At 50.5% G+C, this 27,656-nt stretch overlaps 1 protein-coding gene and 1 long non-coding RNA gene across 6 annotated transcripts in view; both read left to right on the forward strand.

Moving 5' to 3' along the window:
- Positions 1 to 12,078: 12,078 nt before the first annotated feature.
- Positions 12,079 to 27,656, forward strand: part of ARRB1 (arrestin beta 1) — a 76,364-nt gene continuing 60,786 nt past the window's right edge. The window contains exon 1 of one of the 5 annotated variants that reach the window (XM_070624130.1): positions 12,079 to 12,282. In XM_070624130.1, coding sequence (XP_070480231.1) covers positions 12,263 to 12,282 — 20 coding nt within the window. In that variant the 5' untranslated portion in view covers positions 12,079 to 12,262. The remainder of the gene's footprint in view (positions 12,283 to 27,656) is intronic. The other 4 variants (XM_070624132.1, XM_008543011.2, XM_070624129.1 and 1 more) reach the window with 4 other exon arrangements.
- LOC139083960 (uncharacterized) lies at positions 23,333 to 25,550 on the forward strand. Its single transcript, XR_011541158.1, has 2 exons — positions 23,333 to 23,723; positions 24,178 to 25,550. It is a non-coding gene; the product is annotated as an uncharacterized lncRNA (long non-coding RNA).

Genomic DNA, 27,656 nt, shown 5'->3' on the forward strand with positions numbered 1-27,656 from the left:
ATGAATTCAGATTTTCTATTCTTTTTGTATCCATTTTGGTAATTTGTGTCTTTCAAGGAATTTACTATTTCATCTAAGTTGTTGAATTTATTGGCATAAAGTTGTTCATAATTTCCCTTATCATCCATATTATGTCTGTAGAATCTGCATGATAATCTCATTTTCATTCTTGATGTTAGTAACTTGTACTTACTTAAAAAAATCAGATTTATAGGGATTTAATAATCTTATTATTTTGTTTTTTACAGTACTGCTTTTTGGCTTTGTTGATGTTCTCTATCTTTTTATTTCATTGACTTATAGTTTATCTTATTTCCTTTCTTCCACTTTCTTTGGATTTAATCTGCTCTTTGTTGTCTTGATTCTGAAGGTAGAAATTTAGATGATTGATCTAAACCTTCTGTCCTTTCTACTATAAACATAGAAAATGCACATTTCCCACAAAGCACTGCTTCACTACATCTCACAAATGTTTATATGTTGCATTTTCGTTTTTTTTTAAAGAAACAAAGGAACTTATTTTATTTATTTGTTTATCTTTGTGAAGAAGGCTCCCCCCGAGCTAATATCTGTGCCGGTCTTGCTCTGTGTTGTATGTGGGATGCCTCCACAGCGTGGCCAATGAGTGTAGCAGGTCCACGCCTGGAATCCGAACCAGCAAACCCGGGCCGCCAGAGCCGAGCGAGCAGAGCTTTAACCACTGGGCCACAGGGCCGGGTGGCCCCCTATTGTTGCATTTTCTTTACCATTCATTTAAAAATAATTTCTAATTTTCCTTATGATTCCTTCTCTGACCAATAGGCAATTTATAAGTCTGCTTTTAAATTTCTAAATATGTGAAGTCCTAGATCTCTTAATTTTAATGATTTCTAACTGAATTATGCTGTATTCAGAGAATGTACTCTGTAAGAATTCTCTCTTTTGACATTTATTTCGTTTTTTTTTAATGGCTCAACATTCAATTCATCTTGGTGCATATTCTATGTGTACTTTAAAAGCATGTGTATTCTGCAATTGTTGGTTGTATAATTCTATGATTGTCAGTTGGGTGAAGATGGTTGACAGTATTGTTCAAATCTTTTGGAATTTTATTTATGCTTATCTAAATGTTCTTTTTTTTTTTTATGATTTTATTTTTCCTTTTTCTCCCAAAGCCCCCTGGTACATAGTTGTACATCTTTAGTTTGGGTCCTTCTAGTTCTGCTATGTGGGACGCCGCCTCAGCGTGGCCTGACGAGCAGGGCCATGTCCGCACGCAGGATCCAAACTGGCGAAACCCTGGGCCACCAAACCCAAGGGCACGAACTTAACCACTCGGCCCTGGGGCCAGCTCCTAAATGTTCTGATTTACTGAAAGAGGGATGAATCTCCAACATAACTGTGAGTTTGCCTATTTCTCTGTTTAGTTCTGTCAGTTGTTCCTTCACGTATTTTGCAGCTCTTTTATTAAGTGCATACCCATTTAGGGTTGTTATATCTTCCAGATCAATTGATCCTTTTATCATTATGGAATGACCTTCTTTATTCAGATAATAATCTTATCTTGAAGTGTACTTTCTCTGACGTTAATATAACTAAATTAGCTTTCTTATGCTCACAGTTTTCATCGTATATCTTTTCTGAGCCCTCTATTTTCTATACATCTGTGTTTTTATATTTAAAGTGTATCTCTTGAAGGCAGCGTATAGTTGGATCTTACTTTTTTATTCTTTTAATTGGAATGTTTATTCCATTTATATTTTATTTATTTATTCATTTATTTTTAGGAAGATCAGCCCTGAGCTAACATCCACCACTAATCCTCCTCTTTTTTGCTGAGGAAGACTGGCCCTGAGCTAACATCCATGCCCATCTTCCTCTACTTTATATGTGGGACGCCTGCCATAGCATGGCTTGACAAGCGCCGTGTACGTCCAGACCCGGGATCTGAACCTGCGAACCCCGAGCCACCAAAGCAGAACATACAAACTTAACCGCTGAGTCACCTAGCTGACCCCCTTTATATTTAATATAATTTTTTTATATGTCAGGATTTAGGTCTACCATTTTGCTATTTGTTTTCTTCTTTTGTCCCATCTCTTTTTTGTTCTTCTGTTTCTCCTTTCCTGTCTTCTTTTGGGTTAATCAAATATTTTTAATACTTCATTTTAATTTATTTACTTTTTTTTCTCAGTGAGTGTTTATTGACTGAATAAACACAACCACAGCCAGATCTAGATGTAGGATGTGTCCCCAACCCCAGAAGGATTTCTTGGGCCCCTTGCAGTCAATATCGCCCCCCAAGGAATTACTTTGCTTCTGCCCTATCCCCGTGGTTTCTGCCTGCTTTTGAACTGTGTGTACAAGAGCCATACTGTGTGCACTCCATGGGGGGAGTCTGTTAGTCCTCCAAGAAGCAGATGCTGATACTGAGTTAGAACTGTAAAAGGTGTCTTGGGGGTGACGACAGAAGGATCAAAGTGGAGGGACGGGATGGGCAGGGAAAGCATCCAGAACATAATGAACTACCACAGCCTATTTATCACGGCACAAGGGGCCCCCTTCAAAACGAGTGTCCAATCGGGGGAGGCGGAAGTAGTGGCTGAAGTCTCAGAGGCCCCAGGGCTAATTGATTTCCTTTCAATTTGTAAGTGGTTGCCCTAGGGATTCCAATATGCATCCTTATTACAGTCTACTTAGAATACAGTATACGCACCCTGAGACAACAGAATTTCATTACCCCCGTCCTCTGTGTCCTACTGTTGTTCTATCGTTGTCACAGATTTCACTTCTACATGCATTAAAACCCTGTAAGAAAATGCTGTTATGTTTGTGTTTAACAGCCAGTTAAAAGGAAAGAATGCATTCTGTTTGTCCATATATTTACCATTTCCCGTGGTCTTCATTCTTTTCTCAAGATCTAACTTTCCACTGGTGTCATTTTCTGTCAGCATGAAGAACTTTAGCATTTCTTGTACTGCAGCTCTGCTGGTGATGAATACTCTCTGCTTTCATTTATTTATTTATTTATTTTTTGAGGAAGATTAACCCTGAACTAACATCTGCTGCCAATCCTCCTCTTTTTGCTGAGGAAGACTGGCCCTGAGCTAACATCCATGCCCATCTTCCTCTACTTTATATGTGGGATGCCTACCACAGCATGGCTTGATGAGCGGTGCCATGTCCGTACCCGGGATCCAAACCAGTGAACCCCGGGTCCCTGAAGTGGAATGTGCGCACTTAACCGCTACGCCACCAGGCCAGCCTCATCTGCTTGCATTTACCTGAAAACATCTTTATTTCATTTTCATTTTTTGAACGATATTTTTGCCAGATATAGAATTCTGGGTTGACTGTCTGTTTGTTTTTCCCTTTCAGCACTTTAAAGATGTTATTCCATTGTCTTCTGGCCTCTGTTATTTTAGATAAATCAACTCTCATTTGTTCTGCTTCTCTGCATATAGTCCTGTTTGTAACGTGTCTTTTGTTCTCTGGCCTCTTTCAAGATTTCTCTTCGTCTTTAGTTTTCTGCAGTTTGACTATGATGCACTTAGATGTTGTTTCTTTGTGTTTATCCTCCTTGGATTTTGATGAGCTCTTTGGATCTATAAGTTGATGTTTTTCATCAAATTTGTGAAATTCTCAGTCATTATTTACTCAAATTTTTTCTGCTCCATTCTCACTTCTTCGAAAAAAATTGTTTTTAACATTTTATTAGAGCAATTTTAGGTTCACAGCAAAATTGAAAGGAAGGCACAGACATTTCCTTTTAGCCCCTACCCCTACACACGCGTGGCCTCCCCTACTATCAATATCCCCCACCAGAGGAGTATATTTGTTACAATTGATGAACATACATTGCCATATCATAATCACCCACAGTCTATACATACAGAGTATTTTCACTGCTCTAAAAATCATCTGTGCTCACCTATCCATCCTCCCCGGGCCCTCAATGCTTAGCAACCACCAGTCTTTTTACTGTCTCCATTGTTTTGCCTTTTCCAGAATGCCATATAGTATGGAATTATATGTATGTAGCCTTTTCAGATTTGCTTCTTTCGCTTTGTAATATGCATTTAAGGTTCCTCCATGTCTTTTCCTGTCTTAGTAGCTTATTTGTTTTTAACACTGAATAATATTCCACTGTCTGGATGTACCACAGCTTATTTATCCATTCGTGTACTGCAAGACATCTTGGTTATTTCCAAGTTTTGGCAATTATGAATAAAGTTGCTATAAACCTTTGGGTGCAGGTTCTTGCATGGATTTAAGTTTTCAAAACATTTGGGTGAATACCAAGAAGCACAATTGCTGGATCATCTGGTAAAAGTATGTTTAGTTTTGTAAGAAATCGTCAAACTGTCTTCCAAATGGCTATACGATTTTCCATTCTTACCGGTTATGAATAAGAGTCCCTGTTTCTCCACATCCTCATCAGCATTTGGTGTCGTCAGTGTTTCAGATTTTGTCCCTTTTAATAGATGTGCAGTAGTATCTCATTGCTGCTGTAATTGGCATTTCCCTGATGACAAACGCTGTGAAGTATATTTTCATATACTTACTTGCCATCTGTATATCGTCTTTGGTGACGTGTCACTTCTTTTTCTGGGACTGAAACTACATGATTTTGTCCACGAGTGAATGAGGCAATCTTTTTTTCTCTTTATTCTTCAAATTGGATGATTTACACCTATCTTCAAGGTCATTCACTCTTTCTTTCCCTACCACCAATCATAAGTAAGCCCAATCAGTGGATTTTTTGTTTCAAATATTGTAGTTTGAGCTCTAAATTTTCCAGTTGGTTCTTTTTTATTTTTTCCCTTTTCTGTGCTGAAATTTACCCATCTGTTCACTCATTAGGAACATATTTTCCTTTAAGCCCTTGAACATATTTATAATAGCTGGCTTAAAATTCTTGTTTGATAATTCCAACATCTGGGTTATCTTGGATTCTGTTTCTCTTCACTGCTTTTTTCCTTGACTATGGGTTATATTTTTCTGTTTTGTTTTTTGTTTTTTCTTCACGTCTGGTAATTTTTATTTTTATACTCGATGTTATAGATGACATGCTGTGAAGACTCTAGACTTTGCCATCTTCATATGGAGGGTATTGATTTTTGTTCTAGAAGATAGTTAAGTTACTGGCTGATTGACTTGAACTGTGGAAGCTTGATTTTATGCTTTGTTAAGGCAGATCTGTTTCACTTTTTATTAATTTTTTATCATTAATAGTTTAGAAAAGTTTCTTTGACCTTTAACATCTGTTACTGGTAATGTCACATAACATTTCAAGGTTGTTGTCAAATTTGGTACAAAAATTTAATGTTTCTTTCATATATGAGCTATAAGAAGATTTCAGACCTTTTTAAAAAATATTTTTTTTATATGGTGACTAATCAAATACTCTTTTATTCTTTAATTAGGTTGTCATTGAGGACCTCTCTGTAATGTCCTGTCATGAGTTTTATGTTATCTTCATCAATGTCAGTATTTTATGTCCAATCAGGAAAATATTTTAAAAAGTTTCAATGTGTTAGCTTGATAATTCAAACTACTCATTAATTTAATTCCTCCTATTCATTAGGAATAATTGAATAACTCCTATTCATTGATTGAACTGTTGAGAAATCTAAGAGAACATACATCACTTCTATTTGAAATTTATCTCTTCCTCTTAATTAACTACCCTTTTGGGGATGATCTGAAAAAAAAAAGTTACAATTCATGGTTTGATGTTTAAATAGTTACTGTTGATTTTATCACTTAGTTTTAAAAAATATACCTTTATTGAGGTATCTTTTACATATAGGCATATCATATAATTCATAATTTCAAGTGTACAATTCAATGATTCTTTTTAACAAATTTACCAAGTTTTAGAACATTTCCTTCACTCCAATAAGATCTCTCGTGACCATTTACTCTCAATCTCCATTTCTTCCCTTCTCATCCCTGTCCCAGGCAGCTATTAATCTACTTTCTATCTCTATATATTTACCTTTTCTGGACATTTCCCATAAATGGAATCATACGAAATATGGTCTCTTGTGCTTGGCTTTTTTCACATAGCATGTTTTTGAAGATCATCATGTCATAACATGTACCAGTTTTAGTAACCATTTAGTTTCTTTTAATTGTTGAATGGCTGTCCTCTGTTTGGATATACTGCATTTTGTCTACCATATTTAGATTGTTTCCATTGTTGGCTATTTTGTCTAGTTTACCTTTAATCTTGGGCCCAAATCCTTAGTCTTGGGATACAGTCTTTATTGTTAAGGTATGGCACTTCTGAGATTTCAGTGGAAAGCCCGAGGTGTCTGCTAAGTCACTATGACTTGGGGAGACCTAAACTTACCTCTCTTGTGGTGGAAAACATCTGAAATCTCTGCTTAGTTCTTTTGGCTTTCTGACTACTGCTTTCCACCGGGAGTCAGCCCTGTGTAAGTACAGTCAGGGGCCAGCCAAGGACCCAAGGACAGGCTATATGCAGATTTAAAGTCTTAACCCCTCTATGGCTCCCTCCTTCCCAGGATCCCTCCTTCAATTTCTAGCCATTCTAGCAGCCCCCAAATACCTTCTCCTAATACCTCAAGCAGCTTTCTTCTCCCTCAAGGTTTACGCTTGAGTTCCAGCTTCCCTACACTGCCCAGACTGAGGAGGGCCCTTAGGGGAAAAGCATATAAAAGTAGATTTCATCCAGTGTGGTTCCCATCTTTTGAGAGTGAAATCCCGTCCAGTTTTGAACTCTTTTTGTTTGCTCTCAAGTGCCTTCAAATCCCTGTTTTTATATTTTGTCCAAAGTTTATATTGCTATCTGCAGGAGGGTTAGTCCGATACAAAATATTTCACCATTACTAGAATCAGAACCACTGTCTCTCTTTTCTAGAAAGCTAACCATACTAAGACAACCTGGCAAAGGCCTCTGTTAGTAAGGGTATCTGTCCCTTCCCATCATCCCCTGGCTCTGAGCGGTTACTGTAACTCAGCTGCATTTCACAGTAAAGTAGATATTTGTATTTTTTGGCTACTCAGCCTATAACTCCCTTCTTAGTTTGGGAAATCCTCCACCCTATGAGTCTTGAAGTCGGTTAAAGCCTGCCTCCCAGTATGGAAGTCACAAACACCAACAACACAGTTTCTCAGTGTCCTTGCAGCAAGGGAAGGTCACATGACACGGGCAAGGGCACATGACTAGGCTCAGAGAATCAGATGCATAGATTCAAAGATGTTGGGTCAGCAAAGAATCCATTCTGGTGACAGAGGTGGCAGTGGCCATATCCAGTGTCTGGGGCAGCAACAGGGCTGGGTTTGGTGCCAGCAATGGTAGGTATATGAGTTGTGATGGTCGTTATTCAGCAGTAGCAGCTACCTGAATATCCTGCCAATCAATTCTTTGTATGTTATTCTAAGTCAATCAGAATTGGTTACCTGATTACAATGAGAACCTTGAATTGTCCACCTAGTGAGAGTTGAACACCAATAATGCCACCATAGGGGTCGACCCGGTGGTGCAGTGGTTAAGTACACACATTCCACTTTGGTGGCCTGGGGTTTGCCAGTTCGGATCCTGGGTGCGGACATGGCACGGCTTGTCAAGCCATGCTGTGGTAGGCGTCCCACATATAAAGTGGAGGAAGACAGGTATGGATGTGAGCTCAGGGCCAGTCTTCCTTGGCAAAAAGAGGAGGATTGGCAGCAGATGTTAGCTCAGGGCTAATCTTCCTCAAAAAAAAAAAAAATTAAATCCCACCATAATGAAATCTTGTTAGGCAAACTGGAGACCTTGTTAGACAAACCTAAAACAGCTCCTGCCATCCTGGGGGGCTGACCCATCTGTAAGCCTGCTTCCTCAGGATATGGTCTCCATCCGTCTTTCTAGCCCTCCCCTGCCCGCTCTGTGCTTTGGCCACAGATCCAACTGAATTCTTCCAAAGTGTCGTGCCCTTTCCGTCCTCCCTGGCTGTGCAGCTGTTGAATGTCCTCTTCCTGGAATGCAATTATCATCCCTCGCCTAAACTGCCACACTGCCTCCTAATTGGCCGCCCCTCTTCACCCCTCAGGCCCATGTCCAGTCCATTCTTCACACAACAGCCAGAGCCATTGTCTCGAAATGCATGTGTGAGCGTGTCACTGCTCTGCTTAAAATCTCTTAAAGCTTCTTCATGGATCTTTGGATAAAGACCAAATTCGTTAACATGACCCTCCAGGCTCAGCATGGTCTGGCTCCTGCCTACCTCTCCAGCTTTACTGGGAGACACTTAGGAAGTAGATGTTTTGGACTGGCTTGATTTGGATTGAGGGGGACGAAGGAGGAGGCAAGGACTACCCCCAGATTTCTGGTTGGGGCCCAGGCAGGGAAGCTCCTTAGTCTGTTATCCCTTAACATCTCAAAGGCAGGCATCAGTCAGCCTCACATCCTTTGTTGAACAGGGAGCTGAAGACTCATCGCCCCCACCCACCAGCCACCCACTGCCTCGCGCTTCAGTCTGACATGCAGCTACCCCACCAGCGAGGGGAGACTTCAGGTTTGAGCTGCAGCTGTACGTTTGATTTGCTGTGTCCTTGGCTTAGCTGCTTTCCCTCTTAGAGCCTTTGTTTTCTCATCTATAAAGCAAGAATAATACTTTCTTTCTCTCTCTCCCTTTTTTGATAAGGAATTATTATTGTGAGCGGTACATTTCCAGCATGGGACTGGCCTCAGCTGGGCCATAGTTGGGGATAACCATCTCCTACGAGCCTCCCTAGTAGAATCGATTTGCTTTTTAGAAGAATCACTCTGGTTTGCAGGTGGAGGATGTATTACAAGTGGTTCGAGACAGGAAGGAGGGAGCCTCCTGTCCTCTCATCCATCAGTGCCCTTGGAGAAATGCGTGGGGAGGTGGCCTGCCTGGAGGGTGCCCCAAACCTCAGAGTAACCCTAGATCCTTCACTGCCCACAGTCTGTCCCTCAGCAGGTGCTGTTGGCTCTTTCTTATATATCTACGGACCCCCTTACTTCTCATTTCATGCCACCACCCTAGTCCAAACCACCATCTGCTCTCTTGCCTGCCGCGACAATGGGATGCTCTGCCTCTAATCTCGTCCCGTTCCAAGACATCTCCATCCAACAGCCAGCGTGACCTTTAAAAATGGAAAGCAGGTACGGCTACTCATCTCCTAAATCCTCCAGGGCCTCCCGAAACTCCTCAGCCCTGACCACAAGCCCTGCATTATCTGCACCATGCCTTCCCTGTTCACGCAAACCCAGGCACCCTGTCCTCGTTCCTGGGCTTCAGAAAGGCCCAGCTTCTGCCCTCGCTGCTCCCTCCACCTGGGCAGCTCTGCCCACACACCAACATCGTTGGGTCCTCACCTGCAGGTCTCAGCCCCGAGGTCATCTCCTCGAAGAGCCTTTTTCTGAGTATACTTGCCCCATTATTCTTTGCTTCATCACTGTTTTATTTCCCTCATAACGATTATTACTGCCTGCAATTAGATTGTTTATATTATAAAAGTCTCCTCAACATGACTACTTTTACATTTTTATTAATTTTTTTTTGCTGAGGAAGATTAGCCCTGAGCTAACATTTGTTCCCAATCTTCCTCTTTTTTTTTTTGCTTGAAGAAGATTAGCCCTGAGCTAACATCTGTGCCAATCTTCCTCTACTTTATAGGTGGGTTGCCACCACAGCATGGCCAACAAGTGGCCTAGGTCTGTGCCTGGAATCGGAACCCATGAACCCAGGCTGCCAAAGTGGAGCAAGCCAAACTTAACCACTACACCACAGGGCTGGCCTCCATTTTTATTAATTTTAATTATACTAGCACTACATAACTATGTTGTCTGAAGAGCCTGACAAGTAAAGCAAAAATATCCCCTTACCTCCTCTTCCCCCATCCTAGGTCCCTCACTGGAATGACAGTTCTGCTTGTCCTATTGATCACTTATATTGGTAAGTTCCTGGCACCATGTATTGGGACATTCAATAAAACAGTTATTGAATGGAGAGTGAATCAATGGCCAAGTCCTGGCTCTACTACGTATTAGCTTCCCTTTGGGGAGGGCCTGAGGAGGGGCGGGCAGAGGCCAGGGTCCAGAGGAGGGAGTGAATTTGGGCACACTACTTAGCTTCTCTGACTATAAGTTTGCTCATTTATAAAAAAGGGAAAAGAGCGTTTATCTCACAGAATTGTGAGCGTCAAGCAGTGCCGGCACACCACACACCCCTTGTGAAGTTTATAGGCCAGTGGGACATACTTGACATCCTGCGTGTTGACTCCACAGCCTGCCAACCTGCTCAGTGTCTCTAGAATGTCAGGGCCCTGCTCTCCATGCTGGGCTGGGAAGAGCCGTGTGGGGCCAGCGGTGACCTGAAGCCATCTGATGCATCTTGCTAGACTGCTTGTGTCACTTGGAAGTCATTTAAAACATTCTATTTTATAGTAAACTAACCACAGATACTTATTGAATCAAATGATGACTTTGCCTGAAGTTTTAAATCCATGTGGTTTGGGCATCATGAGGAGAGCCCCTGGAGATCGTGTGGTTGGGTTGAACCCATGTCTGGTGCAGAAAGCGGTGGGACCTGGCCTCTCCACCCTGGTTAGGGTCCTCCCCGGTTCACACAGTGAGCCTCCTGTCAACATGCAGGACTCTGGTGTGCTCCTCCCAAGATCCCTGACCTCAGCAGAAACAGCAGGTGGCTTCTTCTTCCCCTGTGGGAATGAGGGTGAAGCCGAGAGGCCAAGGCCAGGAGGAAGGTTCTGGTTCCTAATCCACATTCTCCTAATTCCCAACATTGCCCAGACCCTGGACTACCCCGCCTGCCAATCAGCACCTCTCCTCCTCCACTACCCGCCCATCTGGACATAATTAGGTAATTATACTGGGACATCATTACCCAACTACATATAACCAGCATAGGTAACTGCTTCTGAGCATAATTACAGGAGATGTTTACAGACCCACAATCACATCAGAGTAAATGATAGCTTCCTTTCCTCCCATTAATACACCAATATTAGGGACCTATCAGGGCCAATTAACCAAATCCCAGCAGTGAGGGGGCGGAAAGACCTCACACTCTCCCACTACCGGCAGGGCAGGAAGGGACCTCAGACAAAGCGGAGTTCCAGCCAGGATTTTGAGGACACCAAGAAGCCTGCAGAGGCATGGGCTAACATCTACTGGGCCCCCGCCATGTGTCAGGCACTCAGGGGAGGCCAGCAAACACATAGAAACAATTCTGCAAGTTGGTGTTAGTATCGCACTTTGCATGTGGAGATTGATTCCGAGAGGGCTGGTGTCCAGGGTCACCCACAGCGGGCGGTGGAGCTGGGTGCGCACGCCTTCCGTTATGCTACCCTGCCAGGCCACACTCCCAGGCCGCAGGAGGCCAGCTCTATGCCCCCTTCCTTATCTCTTCTCACTGCTTCCTCTTCCCGGCAGCCACCGCTGCCGCTGCTGCCTCCGGTCCGCCTCCCACCCCCATCGCTCCCCAGCGTTGGAGCTGCCTTCTCCTGCCCCCTCCGCCCCTTCTTCCTGTCCCTGTTGGGTTGTTGGGTGTTTTCTCTCCAGAAGGGCGATGAGGGGGGTGGGGGAAGGTGGCTAATAGGGCGAAGGCCATGCCAGACACCCGCCGTCTCCCACCGACCCCTACCCCCACGCCACCAAGGGCGCCACCAGGAGCTCGGCCTTGGGTGGGCAGACCGCGGGCTTCCGCCCTCCCTCACACACAAAGGAGCACGCTTGCACACACGCCCAACTGCACAAAGACGTGCACACCGCTCATCCACACAAATACACTTTTTAATTGGATCGCACACACCCGTGTACATGCACCCGCATCGGCACACTCTCGCGTGCAAACACGAGCACGTTCACCTTCCCCAGCGTGCGCCCTCACGTACACCACACACACACACACACACACACACACACACACACACAGCTGGGCACGCACGCGTGTGGACCCCCAAACGCCGGCCTCCAGGCCCTGACGCGCCCCGCCGTCCTGCCCTCGCGGCTCGCTGGGCGGCGCGCACCCAGACTCGCGCGCACACGGACTCGCGCGCACAGACACGCGCACACTCCCCGCCCGGCTCCACGCCCCTGGCCGCGGCCTGGGTGCTGTGCGGCGCGGCGGGCGGGGACGCGGCGGGGGCGGGGGCGGCGGCGGCCGGTCGCGCGGAGGAGGCGGAGCAGGGAGCCAGGAGCCGACGGCCCGCGCTCCTCCTGCCGGCCGGGGATTTTCCAGCCGGGGAGCTGACGCCGCGCACCTCCCTGCGGCCGCCGCGGACCATGGGCGACAAAGGGACACGGTGAGTGCGGGCGGCGGCCGGGCCCGCTGCGTGGGGGCGACCTGGGCGAGGGCGCGGGCGGGGATTCGAGGCTACGTCCTGGCTCTGCGATCGCTGTCCCCCAGGACCGCCGACGCCTGGCGCCCCGGCACTCAGCTCTCCTGTCCCCGAGGTCTCCACTGTGGTCGCTGGCGGGGCCGTGGTGGGGGTTCCGAGAGGAGAGGACCGGGCCACCCCATCTGGCTTGCGGCTCGTGGCTGCTGCCGAGACACACTCACACACGCACGCTGACACCCAGCACTGGCCAGCGGGCGCGGAGACACACGGAGGCAGGTTGACAGATACACTCGCTCATGTGGACACACGGGCACACTCATTCATAGCAACGCTCATGCTGGCACATACCCTGTTATACACTGCCACACGTTCGTCACATACAGTGACACACGGTTGCACACTCACTAGTACACCCATTCTTGCTGACAGTCATGTTGGCATATGCAGGTCACACTCCAACAGACACCAACTCTAACACACCTTCACGCCAGCACACACATATTGGCCTACACTGACACACACGTACGCTGTCACTTGCACTCCCTGTAACAAACACTGATACTGGCACACACACGTTGTTGCCCTTACTGTCATGAACGCTTGTGCTGGCACATACCTCACCAACACAGTGTCCACAAGACCGTACCAACGCGGACCCCCCAGACACACATCAGGCTAATGCCCATGCAGCCTGGCACCCCATGGTCAGGAGCTAACAGACCCTGGGGCTGTTGACACACTGACTGCAGTTCCCACATAGTGAGAAGTGGAAACACACACACACATCACACAGGGTGGGAGGTCCCCCCTGGAGCCTGGGAAAAATGCATCCCATCCACTCTGTTTCCTTTTCCTCTGACCTCCAAGGCCTGGGGGGGGGGGGCGGTGGTGAGGGGTGGCCAGGATCTCTTTGGAGCTGGGGGTGGAGAGAGGGGCTCCAGTCTTCTTAGGGGTCTGCCCTGCCTCAGAGAGGGAGAGGCTGTGCCTCTGAAATGGGAAACTGGGACAAAAGGGGGAGGGGGCTGGGGCCCAAGACAAGCCCTGGCCAGGCGCTCAGCCTGGTCACCTGGTTCTGCCCCTCTTCTCTGCCCACTTCCTGAGTTCTGATAGAAGCGTGTCCCTCAGTCTCCTCCTCTTACTCTTTCTGCAACCCCGCTTTTTCATCTTTTTCTTCCTTGACCCTCTTCTCTCATTGTGCGCCACTCCTCCTCTCTTCCCTCTCTCCACCCTTCCTCTCTCTCTCCTTGCTTCCAATAACTATTTATTGAGCACCTGCTGTGTACTAGGCATAGTGTGGAGATCAAGAATGTGCAAGACCCGCTCCCTCCCTGGTGGAGCTAACAGCCCTGTGGTCATCACGTTTCAGGACCACTGACAAAGCGATTTCACACCCACTGCCATCTGACACTCTCTCTCAACAGCAGGAGAAAGGTCCTTCAGAGATTATTTCCATTTTCCAGAAGAAGAAATTGAGGCTCAGAGATAACTTGAGCTTCTAAGGTTTAGAAACTGTTTCCCAGCCATCCTCCTGACAGTTCTTCAAGGAGGTGAATTTTCCTCTTCCCGTTTTCCGGAAGAGGAACCAGAGCTCAGAGAGGTTACCCGACTTGCTGAAGGTCAAGAGGGGTCAGAGGCAGGGGAGAGGTTGGAGCCCACCCGGGCCGTTTCTCCATGGCTCACCCTCAGGCGCTGCCTCCCTGCCCTGTGCGTGGAGGCCCAGGCAGGTGGGGGAGGCTGCGGAAGATCACGAGGCGTCTGCATTCACCTTGATGGCTAGTCCCCATTGCAGCCGGCTGGGCAGCACCGTGACCCAGGTCTGTGTCCTCAGCAGGAGGAGGTGTGACTCTCTCCTCCACCATGTCCGTGTGCCCCAAAGCCAAGATCCTCCTGCCCAGTGAGGTTGGACTTTTCTCCCTGCAGGGAGTCGAGAGTCTTTGTCCTTCTCCTTCCTTCTCCTGTGCTGCTTCGCCATCAGGGTGACTCAGCTCCTCTTGGGCCTTGGTTTGCCTCCCCGTGACTTGGGGAGGAGTGTCACTGCTCCCCTGCTGGAATCAGCCGTCAGCAGGTTGGGGACACCATGAGCAGCCAGGCACCTGTTGGAGACCCTGTGTTTGGGACCAGGGCCTTTTCCGTTACTCCGCCTGGTCTGCCTCTAACTCACCGGGGGAACTTCGGGACCTTGGGCATTGTCTTCACCTTTCTGGACCTTAGTTTTCCCACCTGTATATTGGAGCTATCAACACTACTTAAAATTTTCAGGGCTCTCCTTGTGTTTACTGGATTCATTGGGCAGGGCGGGAGGTGCTGGCTGAAGCCTGGAGCCCAGGCCTGGCTCAGCTCCACCCAATGGTGGCCCTACTCTCCCTCTCAATCTCCCTTGTAGCCCCAAGAGGCCTCCCTCTCCCTTCCAGACAGGTTTCCTGAGTAATTTGGAATCGAAGGGCAAGATCAATAATGGGCTGTACCTTGCATTGTTCCATCAGCCGTGGGGTTCTACTTTGTCTCTGACTTAGAGGAGGAGACCGCACATCGCGATACTCTGAGGATCCAGAGTCATCGCAAACATCCCTGGGCCTGGACTTGCACCGCCCCTATCAAAGTGACAGTGAGAATGTCAGAAACTGGCACTGCCCTGTAGGAGCTCCCAGAGTCAAGAGGGTAGAGGGGATGAGACAAAGCCCCCGATAGGCCTAGTTACATGGCACGGAGCATGATGAGTGCTCCCACGAGGTGCTCTGGGAGCAGCCCCAAATTCAGTCAACAAATGCAGCCTGAGCGCCAGGGGATGGGGCTCAGAGATGAATGGCTTTACTCTGTCCCCAGAGGATTTGGAACAGAGCAGATGACTATAATGCAGGGTAACATGTGCTGTGGGAGGCCTAAGGAGGAGTCCTCAACCCAGTCCCAGCGGGGGGCATGGTGAGGGAAGCTTTCCTGGGAAAGAGGTGGCATTGGAGCGGCTGCACTTCATCTAGAAGGATGAAGAAGCCAAGGGGGTGGGATTGGGGACGTCATCCCTGGCTGAGGGGGCAGAACGTCCAAAGGCTTGGAGGCATGAAGCAACACGTGCAGCCTGCGGCTTGGGATGGGGCCAAGGGGTGAAACTTAGAGGGTGAACCCGGGCCAGTCATCAGACAGCCTGGAATGTCAAGCTCAGGAGAGGATTCTGTCCTGAAGCGATGGTGATTCAGAGAGCAGTGTGGGGAGGGGAGGGATGGAGCCGATTTTCGTTTCAGAGGGAGCCTTTGGCAGTGGCAAGGAGGGTGGATGGGACGAGCCAGCTTGGAAGCAGGGAGACCAGCGAGGAGGCTGAGGAGGAGCCCGAGAGAAGGCGAGATCTGAACTAAGGCTGTGGAGAAGATGGAGCTGAGAAACAGGAATACGGAGGTGGAGTCCGGCAGCCTGACTGGCTGGGCATCTGGAATGTGTCGGAGGTTTACGTGCGCGATCTCACTTGGTTTTCCCAATGATCCTGTTAAGGGAGGGTGTGTTGTTCCCATTTTACAGATGGGAAAGCAGACTAGGAGAGATTCAGTAATTTGTCCATTGCCATTCAGCCCATGAGCTTCTGAACCCAAGCCTGTCCGCCCACAAAGCCCTTCTGCTGCTCCACACTTTCCCCCGGAAGGCGGGGACTTGTCTGCCTCACAGTTGGCCTCCCCAACATCCCTGGTGGCCCCATTCTCAAGTTGTACATCCCTTCTGGTTCTTGCTGTTCCCTCTAACTTAATTGGCAACAGGAAGGATCAGAGTTAGACGACAGGAGGGACTTCCTGAGAGGCAGTGGGATGGAATGGAATTTCCTTTCCTACAGCTGTTTATGAACTCTTCTTTTTGGCAGGGAGGAGTGGGTGTGTGATGGGGACACGTAATCACCAGCTCTCTGTGAACCTTGGCTGTTGTCTTTCTTGGTGGTTAAGCTCTGTATGACCCATCTTGGCTGGAACATGGGGAAGTCGTGTGGCTTTGGCCAGGGCTGCTTGTGGGGCTGCTGGGAGCGGAAGTGTTGAGCCTGACCCACCATCTCTTATCTTTGATTCTAGGGTGGCCTCTGAGCTTCAGACTTCTTTGCAGCTCTTTTCCTTCCAAGTCTGGGCCCCCTTTCCTGAGGCTGAAGCCTCCTATTGACATGGGTTCATGGGTTCTGAGTGGTGGGCTTGCCACACCTTGGGGCTGCTGCAATGGAAGAACAACAGGCCAGGAGTCAGCATGCCCTGCATGGCCTCCTGGCCTCTGCCAGGCCATCCTCCACTGCTGCCAGAGTGACCACGCTGACCATCTCACCGAGGCCTGCAGGGGGGCGCAGCTTGGCAGGGAGCCAGACTAGTGGTTAAGGAAAATGTAGGGAGGCTGCTGCATAGATGGGTCTGGATCTTGGGGCGGGGATGGAGATGGTGGGTGTGGATTTCGGGGTAGGGATGGAGGTGGGGCGTCTGCATCTCAGGGTAGGGAGGGAGGAGGGAGGCAGGGATTTGAAAGCCTTTGGTTTAGAGATAGTAGTTGACTTGGGGAATGTGGATAACATGGTGCAGGGAGAAGGTATGGCTGTGGAGAGAGGATGGTTAGGGACAGCTGGGGTCTTGGAAAGCACCAATGCCTGAGGGTAGAGACAGGAGGGAGGAAACAGGGGAGGCTGTGTCCTGGGGGCCAAAGAAGCAGGGAAGGACCAACAGAGGACGAGCTTGGGAAAGATCCCTGGGATTTCGCCAGAAGGCAGTGGCTGGTGACCCAGTGAGAGGGGTTTTAGTGGAGTGATCAGGGCAAAGCAGGAGGACCTGCTTTTCTCCATGTCTGGAGCTGGGGTGAGCCTCTGGGAGGATGGGTGTGAGGCCCTGGGCTGGGGCTGGTGGGGGCTGTGGGTTCGGGAACCTGGTGGGTCAGGCTCAGCTGGGGGGTAGGAAGGACATGGTGGAAATGTGACCTGGTCACAGGGGAGGCATGTGTGTGTTGGCACCTGCAAGAGGGGCATCTGACTCAGGCTGGGTCTTGGGGAAGGCTTCCTGGATGAGGTGCCCCTGAGCTGGGTCTGGGGGCATGAGGAAGGCTTAGGTGTTCTAGACGGAAGGAAGACCCTGTGCCAAGGTGCAGATGGTAGGTACAGGTGCGGGAGAGTGAGGGGTTGAGGCTGCAGAGGAAGATGGCGCCGTGGCGAGCAGGCCTTGGGTGCTGGGGTGGGTGGGCTTCATGGTACTGTCTCCCTCATTTACTCATGCTCCAGGTGCCTTTGTTCCCAGATGGGTGAGCTCCCAGTGGTTTGGGGCTATTTCTGTTTCCTGTTTGCTGGCCCGCTCTCCACCTCTGGGTCTGGTTCATGGGAGTTGCCCGGCAGGGATTTATCGACTGGACTGAGCTGCTTCCTCCTTTCTTGCCTCTGCTCTCAGCTCAGGGGCTCCCTCCATGCTGAAACTAGGTCTTTCCCATCAGGGAATTCTAAGGATGGGAGCCACGTTTCCCCTGTTAGACTCCGTGCTGTGGTCTCCTCCATCAGGTCGGGAAGCGCTGCGGGAGGGGGATGGACCACCCCTATCAGAAGGGCGTTCACGCAGACGAAGCCTGCTTCTCCCCCAGCAGATGGGCTCCTGCAGGTGAGAGCCATGTCCTACATCAGCCTGGGGGCGTCCGAGGCGAGGATGGCTCCCCTGTTCTCTTGTCTCCAGTACGAACCCTGGGACTAGAACAGGTGTCCTCTCTACTGGTTCCTGGGCAGCCTCCCTCCCTCCTGTGTCCAGGATGGGTCCTGCCCCAGGGGTGGCCTGAGTCCTAGTAGAGGGTGTAGAAGAGAGGAGGTGGGGCAGGATGGGGTGGCTACTTTTGAGAGAGGAACAAAGGACTCTTGTCCCAGCCCCCTCTCTCCCTCCCCAAGGGGCCCTGGCAGGGTCGTCTCTCTGGAGACACGCCTCCTCCTTCCTGGGACTGGCCCCATCTTTAGTCCTGCTTCAGAAGAACTGCTTGTTCCTTCCCAGGAGACCTTGTGGCAGATGAGGCCCCCAGGAGGCCAGGCCCCAGGGACCGGACCAGACAAGTCCCTGGAGTTCTGTGTGACTGAAGTCACCACAGCCACTGTGCAACTTTCCCTCTGCCTGGGGCTGGGCTGGCCCAGCCAAGACCACAGCTGGCCTGGTGGGCCCTCCTGTACCTGGAGAGGGATCTCTCTGTTGGTCTAAAGAGTCTGGAGCAAGGCCAGGTGCTGTGGCCGATGTCAGGCCAGCAGGAGGCAGGACTCCTCCCTCAAGGTCTGAGTCTGTCTCTCCAGGGTGCACCCAGAGCCCAGAAAGAGAGCAAGTGTGAGCCAGGATGAGCAGGAGCTGCCTCCCACACTGGCCCCACAACTCATTCTCCTGGTCCTTTTGCAGCTTCATCCCCTTCCCCTGGCCTATGCGGTCAATAGGTGTGGATGCGTTTTGACAGAGGGCCAGGGGAGGGAGTGAGGCATGGACTGCTGGGATGTGCCATCTCAGGAGGGTCTCAGAGACGTGCTCTCTGCTTACTCATTGCTGTGTGACCTCCGGCACGACAGTCACCCTCTCTCGATCTTGGTGTCCCCGTGGAAGTCAAATCAGCCAGCATGTGAAAGGCCCTTCTCCCTGAGCCCCCTCTTTCCTGTATTCTGCTAGCAGGTTTGGGGCTGACCTTTCTTCTGGGGGGGCAAGAAGTGGGGGATTGGGCAGCTCAGGCCTCTGCCACAGACCAGTGGGACTGAGACTGCTGGGGAGCTGGGCCTGGCGGGTGTGGGTTGCGCCCACAGGCTCTGATCCTCGCTCCAGCAGCCTCCCACCTCACAAAGCACCTGCAGTCCCCAGCAGGTCCTGTGAGGGTTCATTCTCTCTGCCCCGGCTGTTCCCTCCTCCTGGACACCCTCCTCTTAAGGCCCACAGTCTCCTCTGTGGTCTGATCCGCATAGACTAGATGCTGATGAACATGTGAGTAGGTTCTAGGAAGAACCAGATTTCCTGGTTTCAAATGCCAGCTCTGCCACTTCCCAGCTGGGTGACCTCCCCACAATTATTTAACCCCTTCTACGCTGCAGCTCCCTCGTCTGTGAAATGGGGTAGTAGCAGTGTCTGCACCACAGGTTGTTGTGAGGATTAAATGAGTTAAAATAGATACAGCTTGGAGACTGGCACAGGGCACTGGTATGTGAAGTCGCTCTTAGGTGACCTCTTACTGGGTCTGCCCCCTCACCAGGCTGTGAGCTACCCCAGGAGGGGACCCTATTTGACTCACTTGTGAGGCCCCAAAGGACTCAGCACAAGCTTGTTTTATCGTTGGCCCTTAGTACACAGGTGGCAGGCTGACCTACAAATGCCCTTCCTGTCCTTCAAGGACCAGATCACACGTGGCCTCCTCCTCCAGGAAGCCCTCACCGACCTCCAAGTGCCTTGTGACCTTTTTCTGCCATCTTCTCTCTCTCTTTTTTTCTCTCTCTCTGCATTCATCCCTCCCTCTCTACGTGGGTCCTGGTTATTTGCACACTTATGATGTCTTGTGTGAGGCCGAGGGCACCTGGCCTGGGTCTGTTGTCCTTAGCACCTGTGCAGACCTGGCATGGTACTGAGCTCCATAAATATTTGTTCAGCAAAGGAAGCTGAATGTAGGTGTTTCACTGTGAAAAGATATACTTGGGGAGTGAGCAAAGTGGTTGGTGAGGACAGTAGGAATCATTGCTGATTTTGAAGTATCTAAAAGTGGCCCAGAGCCACAGGCGTAAGATTATTCTTTGTGACCCAAAGGGCAGAGGTCACTGGATGATCGCTTTAGCTTGCTGTAAACCAGAGCTGCCTGGCAAGGGGACTGGTGGCTCATTCTAGTGTCTAGGCCTTTGCTTCTGCTGCTCCCCCATCTAGAGTGCCATCCTCACTTGTCCAAATCCTACTTTGCAAATAAGTGTCCCAGCCCTGGAGCCATCCCTTCCTGGCCCCTAGAAGGTCGCTTGCATTCATCATCCTCAGACATTTACTGAGCCTTTCCTGGGTCTGGGCAGTGGCCTGGGAGAGTAGGGAGCCCCCCTTTAGGGTGGACATCTGGACCTGGCTACAGCATATCCAGTGTGGTTTGACCTGGCCTGAGGAGAGGACCATGGCTTCCGATGACCCACCCGTGATCAAGGAGCTCTTTATGCAGCTGGAGAGCCCTCCCTCGGCCGGATGGCAGAACACAGAACTCCCCATCAGTTTCCCGTTGGGCAAGTACTCAGAACCCACCTAATTAGTGGGGACAGGGTTCTGGGCACTGGATCCAGCAGGCTGCGGTCATAAGCAGCTAATTAAACCACCCAAGAATTACTCCTTGGCTCAGAGGAGTGGAGGGAAGGGGGTGGTGAGGCCGAGAAGAGATGTGAGGAGGAGAGATGCTATCCAGGGAGGGTTCAGACCTTGGGCCCACTGAAAAAGGGAGCAGGAAGTGGGGAAAGAGGGTAAGGGAGAAGAGAGAGACACGGGCAGGCAGACAGATGAGAGAGGGTGCTATCTGGGGACAGCACCCAAGTGAGATGAATCCAGGGCAGGGCCTCTGGTCTGGGAGATAGGGACCCCACTTGTTCACTGTCCCTGTGATAGCATGGACGAGCTGTCTTTCTCTTTGGGCCTCAGTTTCTCCATGTGTCAAGCAGGAAGTAGGAGAGGCATTGGCCTATAAGGTCTCTAGAACACTTCCCTTCCCGCTTCTACAGCTGGAAGGGGAGAGGGCGAACACAGCAGGCTGTGTTCTCTGCCCGATAGTTTGGCCTCGCAGCCCTGTCTTCGGGCAGCGGCAGGTGTGTGCGGGTCTGATCCAGCTGCAGATTGAGTTGCTGGAGGTGAATCAGAAGGGAAGGCAGTTGGAGGCAGCAGGTGAGCCCTCGGCCTCTGTCCTGCTTTATCCCTGCCCTGTCCTCATGACTGTCCCCTGGGTCCCAAACTAGTGTCCTCGGCGAGTGACCATTTAAGGCTGAGCAGTGTCTTTTCCATCAGTCTAGGAATTTCCCAAGTGGCACCCGGAGGTGAGGCTCTTGGAGGGTAGAGTCACGAAGTTTGGAGTGTGGATTTCAGAGTCAGATAGACTAGGCTTTGCCATCCAGCAATGTTGCTCACTATGTCCCTGACCTTGGGCGAGGGTCTTTGGGCGTCAGTTTTCTCGTTTGTGAAATAGGTATAATAATGTCACTACTGCATGAGGTTGCAGTGGGCAGAGAGGGTAAGGACTTGATAAAAAGTCATTGTTACTGTTCAAGACCCAATGTGGATCCCAGCTTTTCTGTCTGCCTCTGCCCACATTCCCTTCCTCCTCCCGGCCTGTCCAGGACTGTGCGCACAGCTGGGTGTATGGGGTGCATAGTGGGCCCGAGGAGAAGCTCAGATGATGGCAGGAAAAGGAAGTGAGATTGCCCAGGCCAGGGAGGGGTGGAGCAGTGTGGTGTTGGGGCACCCCGGGCCCCTTCCCTTTTGGCCCCTCACCCATGGCAGATTCTCTAGGAGGAAGTGGGAAGAACTTGGGGGACAGGAAGCTGGGGGTGGGGACGGGCTTTGAGGAGGGCCCCTGGCCTCTCTCCCTTAGCCCCCACCCCCAGGTGCCGGGTGCAGAGCCCAGAGCCTGGTTTTCGGCCAGAGAAGCGAGCAGGCCACTATTTCACGCACTCGGACAGCAACAGCCCTTCCTGGTTCCCAGCCCCTAGTGGGAGGTGCCTGCTTGGAGCTGGGGCACTTGGAAAGCAGTGCTCGCCACGGAGGTCTCCGAGGTCTGGAGGACAGGCAGTGAAGGAGAAGAGAGCCCCCTCCCCTCCCCAGCCTCTCCCTGCAGCGCCGGGCTGAGACATGCCAGGGCCTCTGACTCCAAGGAAGCTGGTTACATAACTCAGCACAACTCCCTGCTTCCTTCTTCCATTCCTCCTGGAGGGGCAGAGGAGGAGACGCCGCTTGGCTCAAGATTCCTGGGCCCCAGAGGTCATTGTGACCATTCCCTCCCTGGGTAGTGGTACATACTGCCCATGCCATTCTGGGAGGAGAGCTGCGTGTGCTGCCTTACTGCAGGCCACTGGTGTTGGCTCTGCGCACTGCTCCCTTCCCACACTCCTGGGAGCAGAGCTACAAAGCGGAGAATTCTCATTAGGCGAAACAGGCCATGTCCTGAGATACTTTGTCTGCAAAGTGCCCCCAGAGCGGAGCTGGCCTCTCTGCAGCCAGAGAAACAAACAGCCAGCATTTTTCAGCTTATTCCACTCAATTTCACAAACATGTCTTGTGCACTTCCTGGGTGCCAGGCCCAGACCTCCCTTCAAGCCACGTCCCCTGAAGCTGTTTGGCCCAACCCAGTGGCCTGTCTCTCCACTAGTGGGAAGCTGCTTTAAGGAGTGGCTCGGTTCCTGTCTCCCACCTAAGACCATGCCATTGCTGGGGCCTGGCCCTCCTGGGTTCTGGGGTGGCAGGGGACATTATGACGAGGATGCCACCCCCTGGGGGCCTCTGGACTAGGCATTTCCAGGGTTGGCTTATACTCTTTCTGTTCGGCCACCCCTGTGCTTCTGAGGAGGTTCCCGTGAACGAATACTTCTGTGAGTATCTGCCACGTTGTAGGCCCTGTGCTGGGTGCCTGAGGATGAAGAGGAAGCGGACAAGTCTTGGCCCTGTGCTGCTCATGTCTTTTAGGGGAGAGGGGATAGATCCTCACACCATGCTCTCAGACGTGGTAATGGCGATTGTTTACACTGGGGGCAGAGCAAGCCCAGCGGTTAGGGGTCAGAGGCAGCTCCTTAGAAGGGGGAACATGTGGGGCCAGCCCCGTGGCCAAGTGGTTAAGTTCGTGCGCTCCACTTCCGCGGCCCAGGGTTTCGCCGGTTCAGATCCCGGGCGCGGACATGGCACCGCTCATCAGGTCATCTGAGGCGGCGTCCCACATAGCAGAGCTAGAAGGATCTGCAACTAGAATATACAACTATGTACTGGGGGGCTTTGGGGAGAAGAAGAAGAAGAAGAAGAAGAAAAGAGATTGGCAACAGATGTTAACTCAGCTGCCAATCTTTTTTTTTTTTTTTTTTTTAAAGGGGGGGCCATGGAGCAGCCTTTGGAAGGGGAGTTTGAGGTGAGCCAGAGGTGATGCTCGTCTTGGCGGTCTCTGTGACAGACATTTTCAGCTGGGACTGACTGCCTTCATCCGAGACTTGAGAACTCACCGTGTGCCAGGCACAGTCTCAGGCCTTCACTTCACCTGCAGTCAGTAAGGGGCGCCCTGGGACTGTAGAGTGAGAACAAAAAACTCTAGGGGGACAAGTGGAAGTTCTGCCCTGAGGCATCACAGGGAGTGTTTGGGGGCCCAGACAGAGGAAACCAGCAAGTATGTGAGGAGACACGGGGCTCAGCAAACAGACCCTGGGAAACCAGGGTCTCCTGCACCCAGAGCAAAGGCTTCCCTCAGGCCCAGAAGACCCTACAGAGGTAGGACAACTGTTCCATTTCAATGGACGTGGAATAGTTGGGAAACTATGTCTTAGGAGAAAGGCTCTCGGCTTTGGGGCTGTGCGGGGTTTCCGGGGGGCATGTGGGCTGTCTCTGCAGCTCTGAGGGCCGGGAGTGGGATGGGGCCCTCACCTCACCTCTACTGGTAGCTTTGTGTCTCTGGGCAAGTTTTTCAGCCTCTGGGCATAACGTTTCCATCCTCTCTCTGTGGTATCTGTGCTAATGAAAACAGCCAGCACAGCGAATGGGTGATTTTCTTATGGGTCTGCATGGCCCCAAGGCAGTGGAAGAAGCCTGGAAGCCTCTTTCAACTCAGTAAGGAGAACTTTTTTTTTGCAACGGATTTTTTTTCAATACCCTAAAAATGACAAAGATGATCATATGGCATAATCGAGTGGTTAATATGCACATATTCATTTCTCCTATTATTTAGAGTGCTGACTTCAGCAGCAGCAACGCAGGATGCATACTTGAAACAATCCAGCCATCTCTGATGTTCACCGTTTTGCAGAGTCAACTTTGGGGGAAAAAAAAAAAGATTAAAGTTTTTTAGTAGGAAGAACTTTGAAACAAAGAACTGTGACCCAGTCCCAGACGGAGCCCTGAGTCAGCCCTGGCTCCTTCGAGTGTAGAGCGGGGGTCAGGGTGCACTGAGCTCCATGGAGAAGAGAACCCTAACCCTCCGGGCACCCAGCCTGGTGGTGGTGGATGCATGTCCCCGTCACCAAAGTGCTTTTCTTCTTCCCCTTCCACTGCCACCAGCTCAGTCCAAGCCCCACTTCTGGCCTGGACTGTTGCAGTAGTCTTCTGGCTGCTGTTCCTCTGCTCAGTCTACCCCCCCCCAAACCCTCCTCTTGCTCTGAAATTCACATCTGACCCTGTCCTTACAGCTTAAAAACCCATCAGTTGCTCCTCGTTTCCTAACGGGCAGTCCACATTCTTCACTGGAGGCCCTTTGTGGTCTGGCCAAACTTCCTCCCCACGCGTCTTTCCTAACTCTCCCCACTACACAGCCAATACTCTGGCTTCGATGACTTTTTTGGATGTTCCTCCTTTGTACTTCCACACTTCTGTGCGTTTGTTCAAGCCAGTCTCTTTGTCTGGAACGCCTTCCTCCTCTGACTGGTGAAAGCTTCCTTGTATTTTAAGGTTGAAACTAACCTTAATGCAGTTCAATGGAATACGTTGCACTGGGCACCTGCTGCGTGCTTGGGCGTGAAGCCTCTGTGCTCTCTGCCCAGACAATCAGTGCCCTCCTCCATGCTGCCTTAGCACCTTGCAGGCTTCCAGGACAGCACGTTGTATCGTAGTTGGCTGCTGACCAGTCAGTTTCCTGTGCTAGAGGGCTGACGTGTGTCTGGTTATCTCTCGGACCTCCAGTTCCCGATAGGGGCTGGCACAGCTGGGCGAGGTCCAGGTTTGCAGAAGTGCATTGAAGCTGCAATACAAGCACCACACACACACAGGCCTGTTAGGCTCCAAATGCCAGAATTGGGTGGGCAATGAGTCAGGGAAGATTTCCTGGAGGAAGTGAGGCCTGAGCTGCTGGCCCAAAGGAGAAGCACTCTTTCCCTCTTCTCACTTCCTTCCTGGCCCTGCTGCTGAAAGAAAACAGCTGAAACTGACTTTGAAAAGGGAAATGTATGCATTTTAGATCAGGGGTCAGGATCTTCTATCCTGGAGATCATTAAAGCATGGCCCTCCCTCCCTCCCTCCCTTCCTTCCTTCCACACACATTTTCTGAACCTCTAGGATATGCCAGATGTTGGTGCTACAAAAATGAATTAAATAAAACATGTCTTTATATTTTTGTATCTTCTTAATGTTCATGCTGGAACCTGCTCTTTCCTTTTTCTGGGTTTCATTGGATGTGAGTTCAGGTCTTGGCATGTCACTTAGAGCTCTGTGACTCTGGGAAGGTCATGTCACCTTTCTGAGCCTTAGTTTTCTTATGTGCCCCACGCAGGTAATAATACCCTCCTCGTAGGTTGCGGTTGATGATGTGTGTGAGGTGCCAAGCCGGTGCTTTGACAGTGGTTCCTCATTAAGCGGGAGCCATTCTCAGACTGGAAGCTTCCTGAGGGTAGTGGCCCTGTCCACTGTGTCCTCAGTGCCCAGCGCAGGCCAGGCACACAGTGTGTTGGGGTGATCAATCATTCCCGTTTTCCTGGGACTATCTCAGTATCTTGGGAGACCCCTCAGTCCTGAGTGAATGGGGACGGTTGGTCACCCTAGGCTGCGTTCTCCATAAGGATTTGCAGAATGGATATATGAATGAATGAATCATGAGGAAGGACAGAGGTGGTTCTTGGACAAGCAAGAGCAAGTGCTGGGCGCCTGGCTTATGGGGTGAGAAGTGGTCTTCTGAAGGGCCTGGAAGGCCCAGCAGGTGGAAGGTGGGAGGTGGATATGGGACCCTCAGCAGGGTGTGGGAAGATATAAGGCCCTGAGTCTGTAAGGCTATTGCCTTCAAGCAGATTTCAGACTTCCAGGGTCCATGCGTGCTTCCTCTGACGCATCCAGGGAGAATGAAGTCATTGATTTCCACTTTTTCCAGGAAGGCCTATAATGAGCCCCGAGCTGCTCCTCTGCCTCGGAAGCTGGAGAGAGGCCTATTGCTTCTCGACCCGCTCTGTTCCAGTGTGTCTGCCCACTGCCTTCTGAGCTGTCCACTCCACACTGAGACAAGACTGGGCAGAGGCCTGGACTGGGAGGTGGAAGAGCAGGGCTGCAGCCCAATTCTCAGGTCCAGGCCCAGAGACTGAATGGAGCCTCAGTTTCTCTACCTGTTCCAAGGGGATATAGCCCTTCCTGCCAGGGTGTCTGTTACTTGTGGAAGGCCCCTTGGCATGCCTAATTCATAGTAGGTGCACACTGAGTGTCATTTGTTGTTCCCTTCTGTAACTGGGGACAATAAAACTGACTCTGCATACCTCCCAGGGCTGTTGTGTGGGCCAAATGGGATGTGGGATGTGGGAACTGTGTCATACCCTTCAAATATTTGGGGACGGGATTCTCAGTAAGACCCCTGCTGCCGGCCCAGGGTTCCAGGCACAGGTCGGGACTGACCCTGCAGGCCCAGACGTGGAAGGATCCTCCTGGGAATGCGCTCCAGCATCATAAAGAAACCCAGCGGTCCTGTGCATGTGAGCACACGTACACTGCAGGCATGTCCTGCGCTCAGATGAGCTCTGCTTCTCCTGAAATGATGGCAAGAGAGAGACAGACTTGGACCAACTGCAGGGAGGGCTTCGTAGCTGCAGGACGCGTGACAAGAAGAAGGAATGTTCTCCGGAGCCTCGTCTGTCTGTTGGGCTGGAGGCAGGGCCTTTGTGAAGGCGAGTTGTGCTGGGATCGCCTCTGGGCCCTTCCTCCAGCCCAGAGGCGGATTCATCATGAGGCTGGTGCAGCTTCCGCTCCAGGCCCTTCACGCTCCAGGGCCCTTTCCACGCACTCAGGGATTTTGTGAGCTGTGCAAAAGGAAGATATTTTTGTACTCTCTCTCTTTTTTTAAAGAGGGCTTCCAAACTCTATGAGCTTCAGGCTGGTTCAAGCCTTTAAGGCCGAGTGGTCCTTAATGCTGGGATATTGGTGCCATGTGGGCTGCGTGTCCTCAGGGAGGTCTCATCCCACCCTGTGGACGTGGTCATTAGTTAGAGCCCTCCCTGCTGATGCAGGATCTAAAAGGCATCTGGGGGAGCCACTTCTGGGCCAGGCCAACCCTGCAGCTCCTTCTTGCTGTGTAAGTAAGAGACTGGAAAGGCCTCTCTGCCCTCAAGCTTACTCGGCTGCAAAAGGGACATAACACTTACCTGAAAAGGTTGTAGAAAGGTTTAAATAATGTACCATAGATGAAGCTGCCTGGCACAGCCCTAGGCTTGTCATGGGAGCTCAGTAAATGTTGGTGGAAGC

The sequence above is a fragment of the Equus przewalskii genome, chromosome 6, assembly GCF_037783145.1.
Source record: "Equus przewalskii isolate Varuska chromosome 6, EquPr2, whole genome shotgun sequence".
Lineage (NCBI taxonomy): Eukaryota > Metazoa > Chordata > Mammalia > Perissodactyla > Equidae > Equus > Equus przewalskii.